The sequence below is a fragment of the Chroicocephalus ridibundus genome, chromosome 4 (assembly GCF_963924245.1).
Source record: "Chroicocephalus ridibundus chromosome 4, bChrRid1.1, whole genome shotgun sequence".
Lineage (NCBI taxonomy): Eukaryota > Metazoa > Chordata > Aves > Charadriiformes > Laridae > Chroicocephalus > Chroicocephalus ridibundus.
Genome location: NC_086287.1, coordinates 84168747 through 84186395, shown reverse-complemented (window position 1 = coordinate 84186395; position 17649 = coordinate 84168747). Strand labels below are relative to the sequence as shown.

Here is a 17649-nt window from a genome sequence, read left to right as displayed (position 1 = left end):
TATTTTGGAGCTCGTTCATGTTGGGTGAACAGGCTATGTAACAGCTGCTCTTGCTGGGTTCACTTTTGCAGGCAGGGAAGAAACAATATAATATTAGAGGGTACTCATTATGTTCACAATATAATTATTGTTGAGACACAATACTGTGATGACAATGTCTTGGCATCAGTTAACAAACTTTCATAAAAATGAAACAAAAATCAAAAGCAACCCTATTCTGATTTTAAGATCTCTCCAGTAGCTGACACAGAGAGGATGGGTGTTTGATACGTGCCTGCGTTCAATGGGAGAAGGTTTTGTATCTATGCCTCATTATTTCATGAGAAAATGCATTTTGAAGACATCTAGTAGGCTGTGGAGTGATTTTTGGTGCGTTTTAAATGTTTACCGGCTAACGAGATTTTCACAAAGAATTTCATGAAGCCATTTGTGTGTTTATTGTACACTGAGCCCATGCCTGTAGTATCATGCTCTTTTTTCTAGCTGGTTAAGAAGCAAGTTATTTGCTTTTGGCTGAGGGAATTTCTGGGAGTATTACAAAGGATTTTTTAAAAATAAAAACTTTCCAAGTGGATATTATTCCATTATTTTTCCTCAAGTGTAAACAGTTACATTTGGAATAATACAATAAGCTTTAATTTCCTAATTTTTATCCGTCACAAAGTTTTGTGCGTTCCAGAAAAACTATTTCCAGACATTGTTAGCTTAGATTAGTTATTCATTAGTAGCCAAAGATTTCTTTTTTCAAAATTGGCAATAATAAGTTTTCATCTTTTCCAGTAAGCTGCTTTCACATGCAGCACTGAACAAGCACTTTCTTCCTCTTTGACAAACACCGTAAAAACTCGCACATTTTTTGCAAAGGATACTCTGGGATATTAGAAAAATACAACATTTCCCTTCCGTGTTTTTGCCATGATAAAGAATAATTGGGTTTGGCCAGCAATAAATGCGTCTGAGCAACTATGTTTAGGGCAAGATTTTTAGGAGGCTGTAACCAGTGTATTTCCTACTGAAGCCCGTAAGTCAATGTCCTGATTTTCGGGAGAGCTCGGCAGTGCAGGGCTCCTTCGGGAAGCGGGTCTCCTGCAGCCTACCCTGCTGTTCCTCGCGGGGAAACCCAGCGTCGAGCACTTCTTTGAAAATCTGTCTGCTTCTTTTGAGGGCCTAACTACAACTTGAGCAGTTCTGAAAATTCGGCCCCAGCGGTACTAATCACTGCAGAAAATCTGGCCCTTAGCCGGAGCTAGCTTCAAAGGGTGAAAACTCCACTGGGCTTAGCTTCGGCTGTAAAATTTAATCATGGAGATGGTTTTCCCACACTGTTTTCATTTGTTTCTGGGTAAATTCGATACGGGATATAAATGAGGGTTTGTGCCTGTTGCAATGGAGAATATGTGGTAGGTGATCCCAAATTTTCAGACCCTGAGGTAGATGGGTCTGAAGTTTTCATTTAAATCTAGGTTCTGTGTCTCTAGATGCTCGAGTTGATTCAATTTCATGTTATATTAATTGACTGTAAGGCTCTAAAGAATGCTAAGTACATTTGATGACTTTCTATAATAATAAGCCAGTTAATTTAAGTTAGGTTAATAACTACTGTGATTTTAACATCTTGTGAATTAAGAGTTTCATTTTGTTTTGTCTTTTAAAATTATAAGATTTACCTTAGTTTAAAGTTTTAATTCAGTTCTCTATTCTCATGGCAAGCCAATCCTTTCATCGCTCTTCTGCACCAGCAAATTAAGGTTAGAGGTTTGTTTTGATCCTGGAGTGATCCACGTCCTTCCATTCCGGTGCGTGGTGGGGAGCACTGCGGCTGCTCCCAGAGGAGTGCAAGCTGCGGCTGGCTCTAGCAGAACGCTTGCGCCCGGTTGACTGTCTGGGGGTTTGGGTCACCAAACCTACTGAAGAATACAGGAATAATCTTGTTCCCTTTCTTGTTCTGGCAAAAATTATTTTCCCTACGTATCCTGCTTTATGCTGAAGCAGAAGATTTCATTTTTTTGTGGTTAGCATTGCAAATGATGCATTAATGTTTTTTTCCTTTAAGAAGCAGAGGATGAGGTGAATTCACCGAGAAGCCTACAGCTGTTGTGTAGAGCCCCAGCGATGCAAATTGCCTCGCTTGGTCATAGCCTTGCGAAGCTGTGCTCCCGCTGTGCGTACGCGGGACCTGCAGACATGAAACGACCTGCAGGCGGGCGCTTGGGTGAGCGAGGAGTAACAGGGCCTCTCTCCAGCTTTGGCTCTGTGTTTCGTTCTTGTAAGCGATTGTACACCTCGAGGAAAGATGAGGGGAAAAAATCTGCTGCTTCCACTTCACGGGATCCCATTGAATCACTTTCTTTTTGGTTCTTTGAACTCCAGCATAGCAGAGTGGGATGCCTGGGGGGGCCGCTGAGCAGGCGGAGTGCAGGCAAGAAACTAATTGGTGAAGACTTTCAGTTCTGCAGCATTTCTGTGCAGAGCAGTGCTGAAATCCATAGTGCTTGTTCCTGTCTGTTGGGTCAGACACCAACCAGGAGAGTTTCCTGCAGCATAAGATTCTCCTGTGGGATTTTAATCCCCTCCCAGAGTTAGGTTCATAGAGCTTCTTACCCTGCCGCGGCATCTCACGTGTGCTCAGAAAAATCAGGATGGGTTCCCAGCAGCTTTTCCCTGTGCAGAGAGATGCTGGAGTTTGGGTCTTTGTGGGCGCTTAGGGCTTGAGCAGAGGCTGAAGAGGAGGGATTGTCCAAATCTTTCTGGAATTTTAGCAGAGACTAAGAGAGCTTTGTGTTTTTGAACAGTTCATTCTAGGCACAGGAGAAGAGAAGAGCCAAAACAGTACAGTTCTGCTTTCAATTGTATGTAAAAGTAAGGTATAAGAAGGTAGGTAAGCTTTAAGGGGCTTGCTATGCAATTTCCACTAATATTAGTATCAAAAGATCACAAAAGAAAAAGCCCTTTAATTTAAGGCCGTTGCCTGTGTATGCTTTCTGCATGTCACAAGAAAACCTGCCCGTTAGATTTTAAGCGGTACTTGTCGTTGGTCTCATTTTAAAAGAGCGTTGCTGGTAGCTTTTGCAATTCTTTATCTCATGTCTGACGAATTCTCTATCTAAATATTCTCCTCATCTTCCAGGTTTATGTTGTAGTTGTCAGCTTGGTGATTTTTACTATGTACTATTTCTTTTTTTCCTCACAGTTAGGTTTTAAGAAAAAAATATAATCTGTATGTTTTATTATTATTTCCGTTGCGATAGCAATGGAGCTTGGTGGCATCTGAGGAGCAGGAAGCAAAACTGAGAAGGGACGTTATGCTGAGGACCCCGCCATAGCGATGGATTGAAATTCAGCTCTGTCTGCCTCGGAGCAGGCAGCGGTGCCTCCAGTAAGCGGCAGGCGATTCTTCTACATTCCTTGCAATAACAGGAAAGGTGTTAGGCAGCTCCAACCTGATACCACTAGTTAATACCTAGGAAAAGACAAAAATGTTTAAAGTAAAAACAGCCAGTTAAACATCGTGTGCTCTCCATTCCCCCAATATTAACTTTGAGCTGTGTCCCAAAAGCTCCAGCCAGTAATTAGATTCTCCTGCAGAAGTGGAAGCTTTGACTTGCAGATGGCACGAGTGGTGTGTGACGCCCGGAGCATGTTCTCCTGTCACCTGCTGCTGGGCTCCGTGAGGCTGAGGAGGGGTTCCTGCAGGCGGCTGGAGGCAGCTCGGGCTGCTGGGAAGGAGCGGGACAGATTGAATAAACTAATCTTCATTAGTATCACTCAGCAAGAGAAACGAGGGCTTAGAAAGAAGGGGCCAGGAGACAAGTGAAATGGAATTCGAGGCTTTTATTTTATTAGCTGCAGAGGGCTCTGTTCTTTTTACAATAAATGAGCTAATTAGAAGTTGGGTATACGCAGTGGGAGAATAGGGAAGAGTGAGAGCTGGGATTTCAATTCGGTGTTGATTTCGTGTAATCTAAATATAATGTTAGTATCCTGACTAATTTAAATACTTGATTGCACTTAGCTTGGTAAAATGATTAGGACTCCTCTGTATCGGATGTGTTCCAACAGGGACAGTCTATTTACCAGGCTCAAAAAAGTTCTGTGACAATTTAGCTGGAAAAAAAGTACCAGAAACTAGTTTGTGTCACCACGTGAGTCTTTTCCTGTGGTTCAGTATTTGCAGTTACGAGTGGTTTTGGTGATCTCTGCTGGGGCCATTTCTCTGCTGTTGGTGGCTCGAGGAACCTTCTGGGCGATGGCAACTAAGGCTTGCAGCCCCTGGTTTGAGGAGGGAGGGCGGCCCCGTGTCTCTGCGCTGCTGTAGTGGCCCCGTGGTCAGCGACCTGCCAGCGCAGAGATGTCACCTGTACTTTCCTTCTGTCCTCATCCAGAGACGGACCCCAGATCAGGCTTACCCGAGCGGGCCTGGAGCTGTGTCTGCTTTGATCACTTTGCCTGGTCGCCGGTGTCTGTGGGACAAGATCCAGCATGATACTTACTGCAGTTCTTCCACAGAAAAAGCAACGTATGCCCCCATGAACCATTGAGTTGGTAGGAGCAGGCAGTAATTCATCCTTATACTGAGGTATTCCGGAGATACTGAAACTTCTAGTCTTCCACCACCACTTTTCTGGGGAGTAGGTGTATTTGCGTACTTCCTAATTCCCTGCTTATTCCAAAAATAGATCTATATTTTATATCACTGCACACTTAACTTAATTTGAACTTTTATTTTGCTTACATAGTAATGAAATCAGTTTACATAATAATTCTCCTGTTCCCTTGACAGTCCTTATTGCCTAGACAGGCTGTTTTTTGTTACCTTACATGAACCATTAATTGGAATCTGATGTTCTTGGCAGGAGTACAGTCGCAAATGACAGTGTCATACATCTGTGCTTACTGTGGGGGGAGTGTCTCAATTTTAAAATGTGAGCAGAACCTCCAAATAAAATCAGTCTTAGAAAACAATTTCGGATATAGTCTGTTGTTGCAGTATACAGGAAAATAAACAGTTCTTTGAAAAGTCATTTTCCCAGAATAGAACTGGGAGTCTCTTTTTAGATGCCTAGGTGTTAATATTTTCTAGATTATTCTCTACACTTTTTTGAAGCAAATTACCAGCTTAGGCTTTACAGTTGTACAGCACTGAGTGCGACGGAGTCCTGCTCCATGGCCATGCCTCCAGGATATAATGGGAACAGAAACAGATATCCACACAGCTGCTGCGCCAGCGCTCATATTTCTTACCCTTCATCTCATCTAACTACAAAACAACATCATGATTATTGTTGAAAACAAGGTGCTAGTTGTTTAGCTGCAAAATAGAGGGAAGTTGCCTCCTCACAAAGAAGAAAATCCATTAATGGCCAAAGATGCATACCAATGGATGGCAGTGTGAGGCTTTGCTCCTAACAGGGTTTGACTTGGTGGAAAATGGCAAAGGCCTTGTTTCAGACCTGTCACCTTCTGTTTAGGAGGTGGTGGTGTTTCAGTCATTAAAAAAATCCTCAAGTTTGTTCTAGTTTTCATAAACAACTGAAGCAGACTGAGAGCCAAGAGCTGTCCTGATGGCCGTGGTGGGTACCAAGGAGGTTGCGAATGCCCAGAGATAGATGTCATTTGGGATGCTGAAGTCATAGTTTGATTGCTTTAATCCAGTGCTGTTCTCAAAAGGAATTCTGTCATCTCCCCAGCTTGGTCACCTTCCCCCTTCCCCACTCTGCTCATTCCCTGTCCCAGCTCATGTTGTCCATCAGCCTTGCAGCAGGTTGGGCTGGGGCTGTCCTCCTGTCCTCTGCTCAGAGTGTGCATGGCCAGAACCTGTCTCTGTCTGCATCCGTGCCACACATCTCTTGGTGAACACCTTGCTAGCCTACATTAAAAGGGAGCGTAGGGCTTCCTCATGGCAAGTCCTCCCACTGGTGTCCTGTTTGCTGACTTTGAGAAGCTGGACAGTGTCACCGTTTCTCCCAAGGCCCTTAGAGGTGCTTTTATGGAAGAGATGTAGCTGCTGCCATTCACAAAGTGACTTCAGTGCCTGCAAAATGCGAAGATCTGGAGATGAAAACAAGAACCGACACAACCTAGAGCTGAGATAGGATGCATGAAATATCGAGAAGAGTTTGTGTGTTACTAGCTTCTTGGGGAAGTACTAAAAGCAGAATCAGACCGCCAGCGGTCCAGACAAAATGTCTACGTGTTCCTGTAACGGCTGTACGGAGGTGTCTGACATGGGCACCAAGGTTGGATGGTCACACCTGGTGGTAAACCTCATTTGTTTTAAGAAAAGGCAAAAAAATGCAACCGTGGTGCCAGGGCTGCCTTCAGAGGATGTTTGCCATTGTTTTCCTCGCCGCGCATTCATCTTTCTAGCATCTGTCTTGGATTGACTGCCTCAGAAAAGGCATTTACAAAGTAGAATTGAAGAGAAGTGTACTCTTAAAAGCCAAATATGGGTTGTTTGTTGTAAAGCAGCCGATAGATAGTTGGCAAGACACCAAAAGGTCCAGACACTAATCTAATTGTTTACAGCTCATGGAGAGATTAATCCACAAGATTGGATGCCCTCATTTCCTTTACGCATTACAATGAATGTGTGAGATGCCAAACCCCATGGGGCAGCAGCAGAAGGAAAAATGGCTCCGTTTCAGTGCAGTTATTGTTTTGAGTGTAGAAATATATTGATTCTCTGTGGGTTTTGATAAGAATATAAATGCAGAGTGCCTTGCATATCGGAGTATTCTTGTTCTCTTGGTAAAACCGTGCTTTCTTATGTTAGTGTAATGTAATGCTCTGCAAAATTCAGCTCAAACATATGAAATAAAATGGATCGAGTACACAGTGAAGATGGTCAGGGTACACTCACTGGCTTCCAAGGACGAACAAATGCTCCACGTCGCTGAAAAATGGGCAAACTTGCCCACGGGCGTCTGGGCTGCAGGGCTCTGGAAACTTTGGCAAAAGCAAGCAAGACACTGTGCGGTGGAACAGAAGCTCTGCGAAGGGGAAAAGCGACCCCGGCACTGCTTGGGTGAGCGGCGAGAGGAAAGAAACTGCTGGGTGGCTCTTGCAAGCGGGATTTCTGTGGAATAGGCTTTCTGAGGAAGGAGCAGAGAGTACTGTGGGGCTGTCTGCGCTTTGCAGAGCGAAGGAAGCAATGAGGGGGAGCCATGGCGGGTCTGAGGGCATCTCCCACTGCCCGCCAGCCGTGTCAGGGGGGGACGGCAGGGAGGGGAGGGCTCCTGCTGATGCCAGCCATGCTGCCACTCCTCCTGGAAGGAGTCGCCCCTTCTGCTGGCAAGGAAAATTGCCGTTGGCTAGAAGCGAGGTTTGGGAATGGCACCTGGAGAGCAGATGACCAACACGGTGGCCGTGCAGAGCTGCCCCCTGTGACTGAGCGGGGAGGCAGGAGGGTTCTCCCAAGCAGCGTGCGGCTCCGCCAGCGAGCGGGCCTGTGAGCTGTTTGCTGGCCATCACCGTATTTTGTTGATGAAATTTTGCTGCAGTTGCAAAGAATTTTCAAAAAGCTGATGGGATTGAGATATATTTATTCCGATGTTGCAATACCTGGCACATTTGGGGGAATGAAATTAATATCCTGAACTAGTCTTTGCAGTGTTTCTAGTTCCTTGACTAAGCACGTCCTCATATATCATTTTACTTTACCAGCTTTTGGGAAGAAGAGAATGTTTTGCTAGTCAGGACTTGTTTTGACTTAGTTTTTAATAATATCAGTCAGCACCATGTTGCCTGAAAGTCTGAATCTGACAAAAGTTTAGTTTTAAATGGGCTGCTTTTATGAGGTCATGTGTAAACTCATTGCTCCTGAATCAAGATCATAAATGTGTAATTTTAATAACATTCAGTGAGAATAAGCATTTGCATATCCTTGGAGAAATTGTTCTCTGCTGCATAGTTGAGCTACTTCAGCCATCACGTGGAGGGGGCATTTCAAGATTCGCGCATCGCTTAAAATAGTGTACTTTGCCAGGAAGGGTATAGAAAGAAATAGTGCAAGTAATTATTTTTTCTCTGTAGTGCAGCACTTCTCCCAAGGTGGAGAGTGATGGAACCAAGCATACCCAAAGCCAGGATTTCTGTGGTGCAAAACCCATTTGGGTGTTGAGTTGAAGGCTGATCATTGCTGTACATGAGAGCGAAATGAGGGACTGATGAGAGAGAGAGAGGGAACGGTACGGCACCGTTTCAGTCCTCTACTTCCCGATTATTTCTTGTATTTTGGGTCTCTTATGGAGCAGCCAGCGTAGGAGGGCGTTGATAAAAGGCCAGCAGGGATTGCCTTTCTGTCTCTGAACCGGCGTCTCTTCTGCAGGGAGTGGAGCGCATCGACCTGCCGGGGCTGCGGAGCCTGCGTACTGCCCGCAGCCTGGAGCAGGGCATGGTCCTCACCATCGAGCCGGGCATCTACTTCATTGACCACCTCTTGGACCAAGCCCTCCGTGACCCGGCGCAGTCCTGCTTCATCAACAATGACGTCCTGCAGCGCTTCAGAGGATTTGGTGGGGTGAGTAATTCTTAAATGGATGGTTTTCTGAAATTGGTTTTCTGTTTGTTTGCCTCTGCTATGTGTTTGAGAAGAAATCTTTCGGAAGTGGTAATGTATTGCATATAGCGCCGTTCCTGAAGCAGCACCTTGGGCCATTTGACCCTGCAAACAAAGTGGAGGCTTTTTTCGTTGTTTTTAAGTGTAGTTTTGTACTTGTGATATCTGATTAATGGTAGACCCATATCTTTCCATTGATTGAAATACCTTCTGTCAGCACTGTACAGTGACTTGCCAGGTAGGTGTTTTGTGTAATGTGTGAAACATGTATCTTAGGAAATAGGAGGCTGAGATCTGATCCATATTCCAGAGTTAGCTTCCTTGGCAGCAGCACAGTCCAGTGCTCCCTCACAGGGCAGAAGAGCCTGATGCTGTTTGAGTCAGGGAGGCAGTAGAGAAAAACAGCAATAATTGCTTTTACTGGACTGTTGCCAGAACAGCATGAAACTTGTGAATGAATGTAAAGCCATCCCTGTTTTCCAAGGGAACGGCCGATGGTCCTGGCGAGCAGTGGTGCGGGAGGTGTGGCAGGGCAGGCTCCGGCGGCGCAGGGAGGCTGGCTGACTCGGGATGCAGCCACCGTCCCGGCCACCATTCCCATACAGGCAGAGGGGCCTTGTTCCTCCGTGCTCCCCAGGGCACATTCCCCATTCAAAGCCACCGCCCTCGCAGAGCGTTGAGCAGCTGCAGTGGCTTCCAGTGGGGTTTCATTTTAGCAGGGCGAGCATTTGAAGGGTGCCGCATTGTTCTCCGAGCTTCCGTATGCATGCACAGAGAAGATAGAGCAGGCAGCTGCAGTGCCCGTCCTCCGCGTGGCTTTTCTGCTGAGTCCCAACACAGCTAACAATCACTGGCAACGGCGGTGATTTTCTGGTATGAAAAGTCACTCATTAGGAATTGTCTGCTGCTGCCATCGACTAATTTATCGCTGTACGCCAGCCATGAGAGGGTAGTTACTGTAAGGCTTTTGGTCTGAGCTGGCTTTGAAGCACCAGCCCCGCCAGAGGAGCTGTGTGTGCCGTGGCCATGGGGCGAGCCAGCCGGGCTGGGGGGTAGCCCCTGCCGAGGGTACCTGTACGGGGGTGTGCAGCCTCCCGAGAGGCACGGGGCTTTGCCCGCGCTGGCGTTTAACTCACTGCTGAGGCTTGGGATGTTATCTGTGTCTCTGGTGTTCCTTTATCGAGAGTTGCCAGCCAGCCAGCCGAAGGCTCCACCAGTTGGAGCTGCCTGGTGAAGGCAAGGCAGCTAACCCTGCCTTTTCTAACTGGGAGCACGTTCTATATGGCGCTGCATGCTGAAGCGTATTTTAAAGGAATGCTATAAAGCACTTGTGTAGCTTGATACCACAATGAGAACAGGTTTAACTATCTTGGCTTTCCTTGTAAACACTCTGTGGGAGTTTTTCGGCAGTTGAATTGATTCCTGCTGAGCTTTCTCTGGAAATGCTCAGCAAAGCGCAGGTTTTTCCATGACTTGCTGGGAACGCCCGCCCCAGCTTTGCAGCTTGAGGCATGCACATGGCTCGCCTGCCACCTGTGTGTGCGTGGAACAGGGGTGACAGCACGGGATCTCTACCTTGGTAGTAAGTGGCTGGATCGGGCACTTTTGTTCCAGAGATTTCAAGCAAAGTCTAACTCTCTCCCCTGTTTTTTGCTTAGCTTCCTGTAATGATGACTCGTAAGGAGAGCCAGCCAACAAACTTCCCTAAAAGGGGGAGCTGCCCAAAAACGATTGAGCAAAAATCTAAATCTCCGATCCCCCTGGGAACAATACATTTAACTTAGAGAGAAAAAAATAATAATACACACATACCCTGAGCCAGATGTTGTCACTTGATTTTGTCCAGGAGAAGAATGGAAATAAAATCTGAGACTGAAGTACATCCGAATATTTCTGAATTCTACACAAAAGCTGAATTATAATGCAATCAAAATGAATTTTTCCATATTTACAATTCTGACTTGGTTCTGCATAAATAGAAGATGCAATTTGTGTTGTGTAGCATGCTTAGTTATCTACGTGCTGGTTCATTCTAGTTTATGCAGAATGAGTGAGTATTTCTCAAAAGCATGTCGGGAAACTTTCTCTCTACGTGATTAAAAAAGATCTTGTGAAGCCCAGTGCTGTTACTGACAAGGATTAGTGGTACAAGGTTAGTATTGGTGTCAGTTCTAGCTAAGGAGCTCACTACAGCCAATCCAATCTTCCTTTAAGTTTAAAAGAAAAAGACGTTCTACAAAAGGAAATAAGTAGTCCGTTTCCCTCTGCAGAGCTCAGCGCTAATTAAAATGTTCTTAATTTGGTTTAGTTTAATTCACTTCAAAAATGAACTTACATTAACCAAAGTAACCCCACTGTAATTCTGAGTAAGACTGTCCGCACAGGGGATTTGTGGATTTTAATGAATTCACCTTGAATTCATGTCTTTTTTGGGCTTTGGATGATTTTCTTGACTGTGACAAGTCTCTGCCTCAAGAAGAGAAGCTCTTTTGCCGTGCCAAAAAGGGCAAGACTTAGCCATTTATTGTAATTCAGGCTGCCTGGCGTTGGCCACGAAGAGCTTGTAGGAGCTGCGAGAGCAGGAGAGGATGAGGCAGCAGGAGGTTTCCTCCGCTCTGCGTGGCTGGGGACGGGGGGGTCCCTGGCCAGCCCAGCCTCCCGCCTCCTCTCGCACAGACCCTGCAGCTGCTGCTGAGGCACCTCCTAACGTGGGCTTTCACCAAACGAGAGCTGTTCGGGGTCAAACACGGAGCTCTGGAGCGGGGCAAGGAGTTTTGCTGGGGCTCTGCTTCTGAGAGCATGGGCTGCCCTCTCTGAAGCCCCGGACTCTGCCGTTGGGTTCAGTCCCTCGGAGCTTCCTCAGCCGGTTTTGGGAAGGCGCTCGGTCACGTGTACTTCAGTTCTGCATCTGCAACACTAAGGTCCAATTCACCGAGGTCACAAATTCTGTGGGGCAAGGGCTGCCGTTGGGCGCTGGCGCCGTGCCCGTCCCCGGGCACCTCTGCTCCGCCTGGACTCTGCCCGCGCCGCGCTCATAAATAAACATGGCTGTGCAAATAGAGGTACGGGTACACGGCTGTCTCTATCGCTGGGGAAAAGCAGCCCGTTCCTCGGGGAAGGGGAAATACTGACTCCAAGTGCTGCCCTTTAGGGTTTGACATTTCCATTCCTCATAAGCTGATTACTGATTCATGCTGTCCATACGATGTTTTCTCAAACCGTTCAATCTTTTTTTGGCCTTAAATAAATATTCAGTCCCTGTTCAGGCTTTATTTTTCCCTAGGATTTGTAGAACTAGCACTAGACTTAATAGGTGAGAACTCTATGCAACTTTGAGAAAATGCTGAAAGACAGCTAAATGTTAAATACATTACTTTTTTTCATTTGCAGATTTTTCTCATTTAAAAGTTAAATAGATTTGCAAAGCCTAGGACCTTGAAGATCCGCTAATATTACAGTATTTTTCAAAACAATAGTGCTTCCCTCACTCAGGAACAAATGTTAAACTGAATAAAAAGCAGGATATTTAATTGCTTCTACCTTTGGTTCACAGAGTTGCAGTTGTCTCTGTCCTGATTTTCATTTTTCAGAAGGCTGAGCTCTGTTTCGGGGTTTATGGTGAATGTGTGTTGTGGAGTTAAATCGGTTACTGGGCAATAAATATTATGTTCATCTACTTTTTAAATTTCATATTATGCAGCAGTAATAATGCTACACAGCATTTTTTTTTTTAAGTTTTCGTAGAAAAGCCGTTGTCATAATGAAATATATAGCTTTCTTTAAAGGTCTTTTAAGAGAAGTGATAGTTGTAGACAACCCAAAACCAGTGACTAGTTGCTTATAAACCTTTTTAACCCTTTTCTCTTAAGTTGTCTAATTAACATAATGAGGTTAAAGTAAGAGCAGTTGTTTCTAACCTGTATTTAGCTTATAGTTTATTGCTCCTTTTTGGGCCTGGATGAAGGGACTGTGTGCCTGAAGCTTCTTTTGCCAGCCATATCAGTTGATCTAATGAAATACGTGGCCTCACCCTGCCTAATTTTGATCCTCTTTTATAAAATATTTATTTGTGGACCTTTAAAATAAAGTGTCCCTGGCGCAAGGACGTGCTTGTGACTGAGAGGAGGAAAGACTGGCGGCGTGGGCTGAGCGTCACTGTGTCGCACCATCCTGTCAGCCCCCGTAGAAACCATCCTGGCACTGGCACATGGTGTGAGGTGGGCAGGGGACCGTGCCTCCCCCGGCCCTGCGTTTGACGGGGCAGCGCTGTTTGCCAGCCAGTCCCCTGGAAATAACGGTGTCGAACCCTGCTCGTGGTAAGTTTGCTCTACCAAGAATCATTGGTGAGTCAATGGTTGAGTTGAAGTAAGTCCCCTTGGCTACGTGCATCTGCCTATGTAGGACACCAGCTACAAAGCCAGACATGCGGACCCTTCTGCCCCACAGAAGCACGTGTGCTCATCTGCTGTGGGGTGGTGTGTGTGCCCCACGTCCTATTGTCCTTTCCCAGGCGAATCTCCCACCCGGAGATCTTGCAGTGGTAGTATTACTGCCTTCCACAGCCATCATCAAACCAATGCTCAATAGATTAAAACAAAAGGAGACATGTCACCAGTGGTCTTTTTTAATCACGTCTGGGATCTGTCATCGTGCAAATCTGGACTATTTAATTGGCCAAAATTGTTTCTTGATTCTCAAAAGCCTTTTCTATATATCATCATCCAGAAGAAAGGTCTGAGTGCTACAACCCCCTTCGCTCGGAAGATAGGGCGGGAGGCTCTGGGGAGCATGGCCGCGTTAGTAAGTCAGGACAAAGTGCGAGGCTGTGCGTAGAGCTGACAGCAGCGCTGCCGCTAACTGCGCTGCTGTGCTTGGCTGTGCCCGCGCAGCCCTGCTCGGGGACAGCGCGGGAGCCGCTGAGTCCAGCCACATGATGGTCTGCTGCTGCCGTTAGGCGGTTGTGCAATCAGGTCTATCTAGACAGATCATGCCACTGCCCTTGATAAGGAAAAGGCATTTTAGGGACAGTCCTGGCATTCCTGGCCACTCCACCATTGCGGGAGTGCTTTGTGCAGCGTGCCGCTTCACAGCGAGAAAGCAAAGCCCGGGGGGTTTGCAGAGCACCCTGAAGGCACCTCACACCTCGCTTCCCTGTTCCTTTAAGCCATGTCCGATTCCAAACCGCTCCGCAGCCCCGAAACAAGCAGCACTGTCAAACAAAGAGCCTGCAAACAGGGACAGCTCTGAGAGCGAGTTTCATAACCGCTGTCCCCCACTGGGAACGGCAGCCCCAAGCCAGTGAGCCTTGCCAGGCAGATCCAGCGTCTTTTGTCCATTTGGACAGGAGACAAGACCAATGCCGGGCTCTCCTGTAGGGAAGGTTTTGCAGGTCCTCTGAAGCCACCTCTTGCTGCTGCTGAGTTTTAAGCTCAGGGTGAGGTGTGGAGGGTGTGAAGGAAAAGAGCAAATGCAAAAATCCCTTCCCCCTTGAGAACCTGTGTTCCTCTGCACTTGTGTTGCTTTTCGGCAAAGGAAAAACGTGCCCTGAGAGCGAGAAGTCTGGCTTCTCTGTTAGGGCAAGCACTCATTTCAGGCGAGATTCGTGCCGGCAGGGAAATGGTTAGATCCTGGAGAAAGAGCTGGAGCTTTCCTAGGAGTGGTGGGTGAAGCCCAGGGAGCGGTGGGTCTGTGGCCCCCAGTGACCTCCCAAGCAGCAGACTGGTGGGATGGCGCTGGCTCTCCCACTTTTCACAGCAATCACAGCTGTGGATCCATCACATGATCTCCCAACAATGTTCCTCCTCTACCATGAGTTGCTGTGGGTGGCACTCCAGACTGATGGGTTTCCCTGTCCACCCCCGTTCGGTAACTCGCGGCTCCAGCACCCCCTGTGCCCTCCTCGCTCAGGGTGCCTCGCTTCTCACCTCCCCCAGCAGCTCCCTTCCCGGACCCCTGACCCAGCCCCGTCTCCCTTTGTCCATTATTTGTCAGTCACTGTATCTGCCTTCCCCTGGCTCCTTTCGCCACTCCAGCTCCTTCCCCAGCCTCGTCTCTCCTGTGGCCCGGACAGGGCACAGCGTTGGCAGGCACCTTGTCCCACTTGTTCTTCCCCCTCCCTCCTTGGCTTTCATCCGCTCTGCTTTCACATCAGTCCGTCCCCTCAAAGAGCGCCAAGGTATTGGTGAAGGCATGAAACTCCGAACTGGGAAACACCAATTCTTTTCCTTTTTTTTGCTATTCTTACTGATTAAGCAGATGAATTGTGGCAGGTGCGTCTCCGTGGCAGATACACTGGGGAATTTCAGCTCAAGCGGGGCAGGTTTGCGAAGCTGGTGGTGCTCGGGAAGAGACTCTCCGTCGGCAGTGTCAGCTCTGGCTTTGGCTGTCTTGCCTCTGTGCTCGGACTCACTTTTGCACTAACATTTTTACTTTGCACGTCAGCGCCGTGCCCAGCTCCCTTTACACCGGTGTGCTTGCCAACGCGATGCTTTAGCTTTTACCGTGTCCCCAGATCCGTCCCCTGGAGTCTGGCGGGTACCAGCGGGTCTTGGGCAGGGGCTGACGCGGCCGGGCAGGCTGTGCCCAGCAGGGCTGATGCTGAGCTGCTGCAAAGAGGGGGCACGATCTACCTTTAGACGCAATCTCACCATCTTGCCATATCCATGGGTCATGTTTTGCTCAGCTGGCCAAACTCGAAGCAATGAATGGGAACCCCCACCCTGGTAAGACCTGCTGGAGCGCACACACTCGCTCCGTGGGTCAACGGTTTCCTCTTCTGCCATGGGGCGCCGGCCGCTCGGGCACCCAAAGAGCCTTACGCCTTTCAGATTTACTGCCCAAATCAAATGTGTGAACTCAATGGAGTTTGTTTATTTAATTCTGCTTTATAATACTTATTTAACTTGATACCAAGTAAAAGAAATAATCTGGCAAAGACATCATTAAACAGTTTAACAAGGACTGGATGACTCATTTTGTTTGAACAAATGGATTATTTTGCAATCAGACGTACAAATGTTAACCAGCTTTATTTTTAGTTGAAATGTCAAGAGGTCAGAAACAATTAGAGCAACTGTAAGGTGGGAGTCCCTGGAGTTTGTGTTCTGTTGGATTTACACCTTACTAAAATTGCTTTTATTGCAGCTTAGCGACTTACTAACATTTTCCTGATAAGATAACGGGAAATGACTGTGTCGGCATATTTACTGGTAAGAAGAGATTAGAGTCAAACAGAAATGGAGCATACTTTTCATTTTAACAGAACAAGAGCTGGAAGACCATGCTTTTTCCTTGCATGGTTTGAAATGCAGTGATTGTATTTTAAAAGGAATGTCTGACCTGCTTAGGACTTTCTCATCAGCTCAGAATTCAACGTTTTGAATATCAGCTACAAGCTATTTCATGTTGCAGTTCCTCCTTTGGAAGCTGATTGAGTTTGGAGACAAGAGTATGTGATGTTTAGGTGCAAAGAGCAGCTCAGTGCAGCTTAGCACGAAGACGGCTGCGGGCGCGGGGCAGGCATGGCTGCCGAGGCTGTCCCCAGCAAGGATGGAGGCAAATTCAGGGCAGAACCTTCCTTTTGCTGCTCCTGATGTTGGGGGGGAGATTTACTGGCCCTGTGCAATTACACAGCACAAGGTGGTGGATGCAGCGTCTCGCTCAGCCCGTCCCTGCTGTACCCCAGGCAGCAGAGGCACCACCCGACTCTCCCGCGGGTCCACCGCCTCCCGCGGGGCCACACTGCGGGGTCACCGTGGGGCTCCCAGCGTCCCAGGGAGGACGGGGCCCTGCGGAGCTCCGCGCCGCGCTGCCGGTGATGCGGGCAGTCCCGGTGCTGCTCTACCTGGTGCGGCATCAGCGCCGCGGGCTGCAACGTGCCCGGTGCTCCCGCGGCCGTCGCTGCCTGACGTGTGTCTCACCCCAGCTGCAACACCTCGGTAACCCCGTGTTCTCTGTGACAGGTCCGCATCGAGGACGACATCGCAGTGACAGCCAGCGGAATGGAGCTGCTAACGTGCGTCCCACGTACTGTTGAAGAAATAGAGGCTTTCATGGCAGACGGCCAAAGCAGTGCCAAGTCCTTCGACCGCCTCTCCAGCCAACAGCAGTAAACGTCAGGGTGGTACTTAGTCTCACACTAATCAGTCATCGTTCTGATTTCATGCTGCAGCATATAAAACAAAATTTATCCAATTCTTAATAGCAGGAGAGGCAGGCAGGCTCTTAGCGGGAATGATTAATTCATTAAAAATGAAGGTAGAAGGCTTCAGCACTCGATATCCAGGGAATTCAGATGCTGCTGCTCACAAGCAGCCGTTCACGTTACCAAGTGCCACCTGAATAACCCGGCTGCAGTGTCAGTGGGGCTTATACTTCTGTCACATCCCAGCTCAGACATACCTCGCAATTAAATCTGAATTTTGATGATTGGGACTCTTTAAAATACCAAATGGATTATCTGAATGCTGTCAGTGATTGTAACCATTGAAGTCCTTCCTTAAACTTCATCACAAGCACTGCAGAAAACACAGAAGAAAAATCAGCTGTACTCGGTGGACATAACGACACTTATATTTTTCTTACGGATCTTATTTCAGTGTCAATGGAGTAAGCAGAATCAAATTTTTATTAAAATTCATCCTTGGCATCATTTATGGTCACAACTTTATGATCATTATGGTCTTCTGCCCCCGTTCCTGCTTCTTTACCTGACCTTTCTACCAATTTGTGCTCTGGAAACTTTGACCCTTCGTTAGCCAGATTTCTCTGCTCTGGGCAGTGGGGATACTGGTCCTTCAGAGGCAGCCCGAGGCCTGTTAGATTTGTCCATCTACTTGTTCCTTGAAAACAGAGGTTGCTCTGTGAGCCTCAGAAATGGCAAGAAGGGAGTACCTCTGCTGCAGGGCTCGGGGTCGTCCCGCAGCGTGTGCTCTGCAGAACCATAGTTATTTTTAGCTGCCCAGCGTTAGCCAGTTCAGAGTGAAGTCATGTAAGTTTTATTTGGATACACCACAAACATATTAACAATGATCATAAAATGACGTTCCATTCATGCAAGATTTAAATTACCCAGAAAAGCCTTTCTTTACTGA

At 47.3% G+C, this 17649-nt stretch overlaps 1 protein-coding gene across 1 annotated transcript in view; it reads left to right on the top strand.

Annotated features, from left to right (window-relative positions):
* PEPD (peptidase D) overlaps positions 1-17207 on the top strand; it is a 133526-nt gene extending 116319 nt beyond the window's left edge. The window contains exons 14-15 of the mRNA XM_063334583.1: positions 8327-8518; positions 16519-17207. Coding sequence (XP_063190653.1) covers positions 8327-8518; positions 16519-16668 — 342 coding nt within the window. The 3' untranslated portion in view covers positions 16669-17207. The remainder of the gene's footprint in view (positions 1-8326; positions 8519-16518) is intronic.
* Positions 17208-17649: the final 442 nt, after the last annotated feature.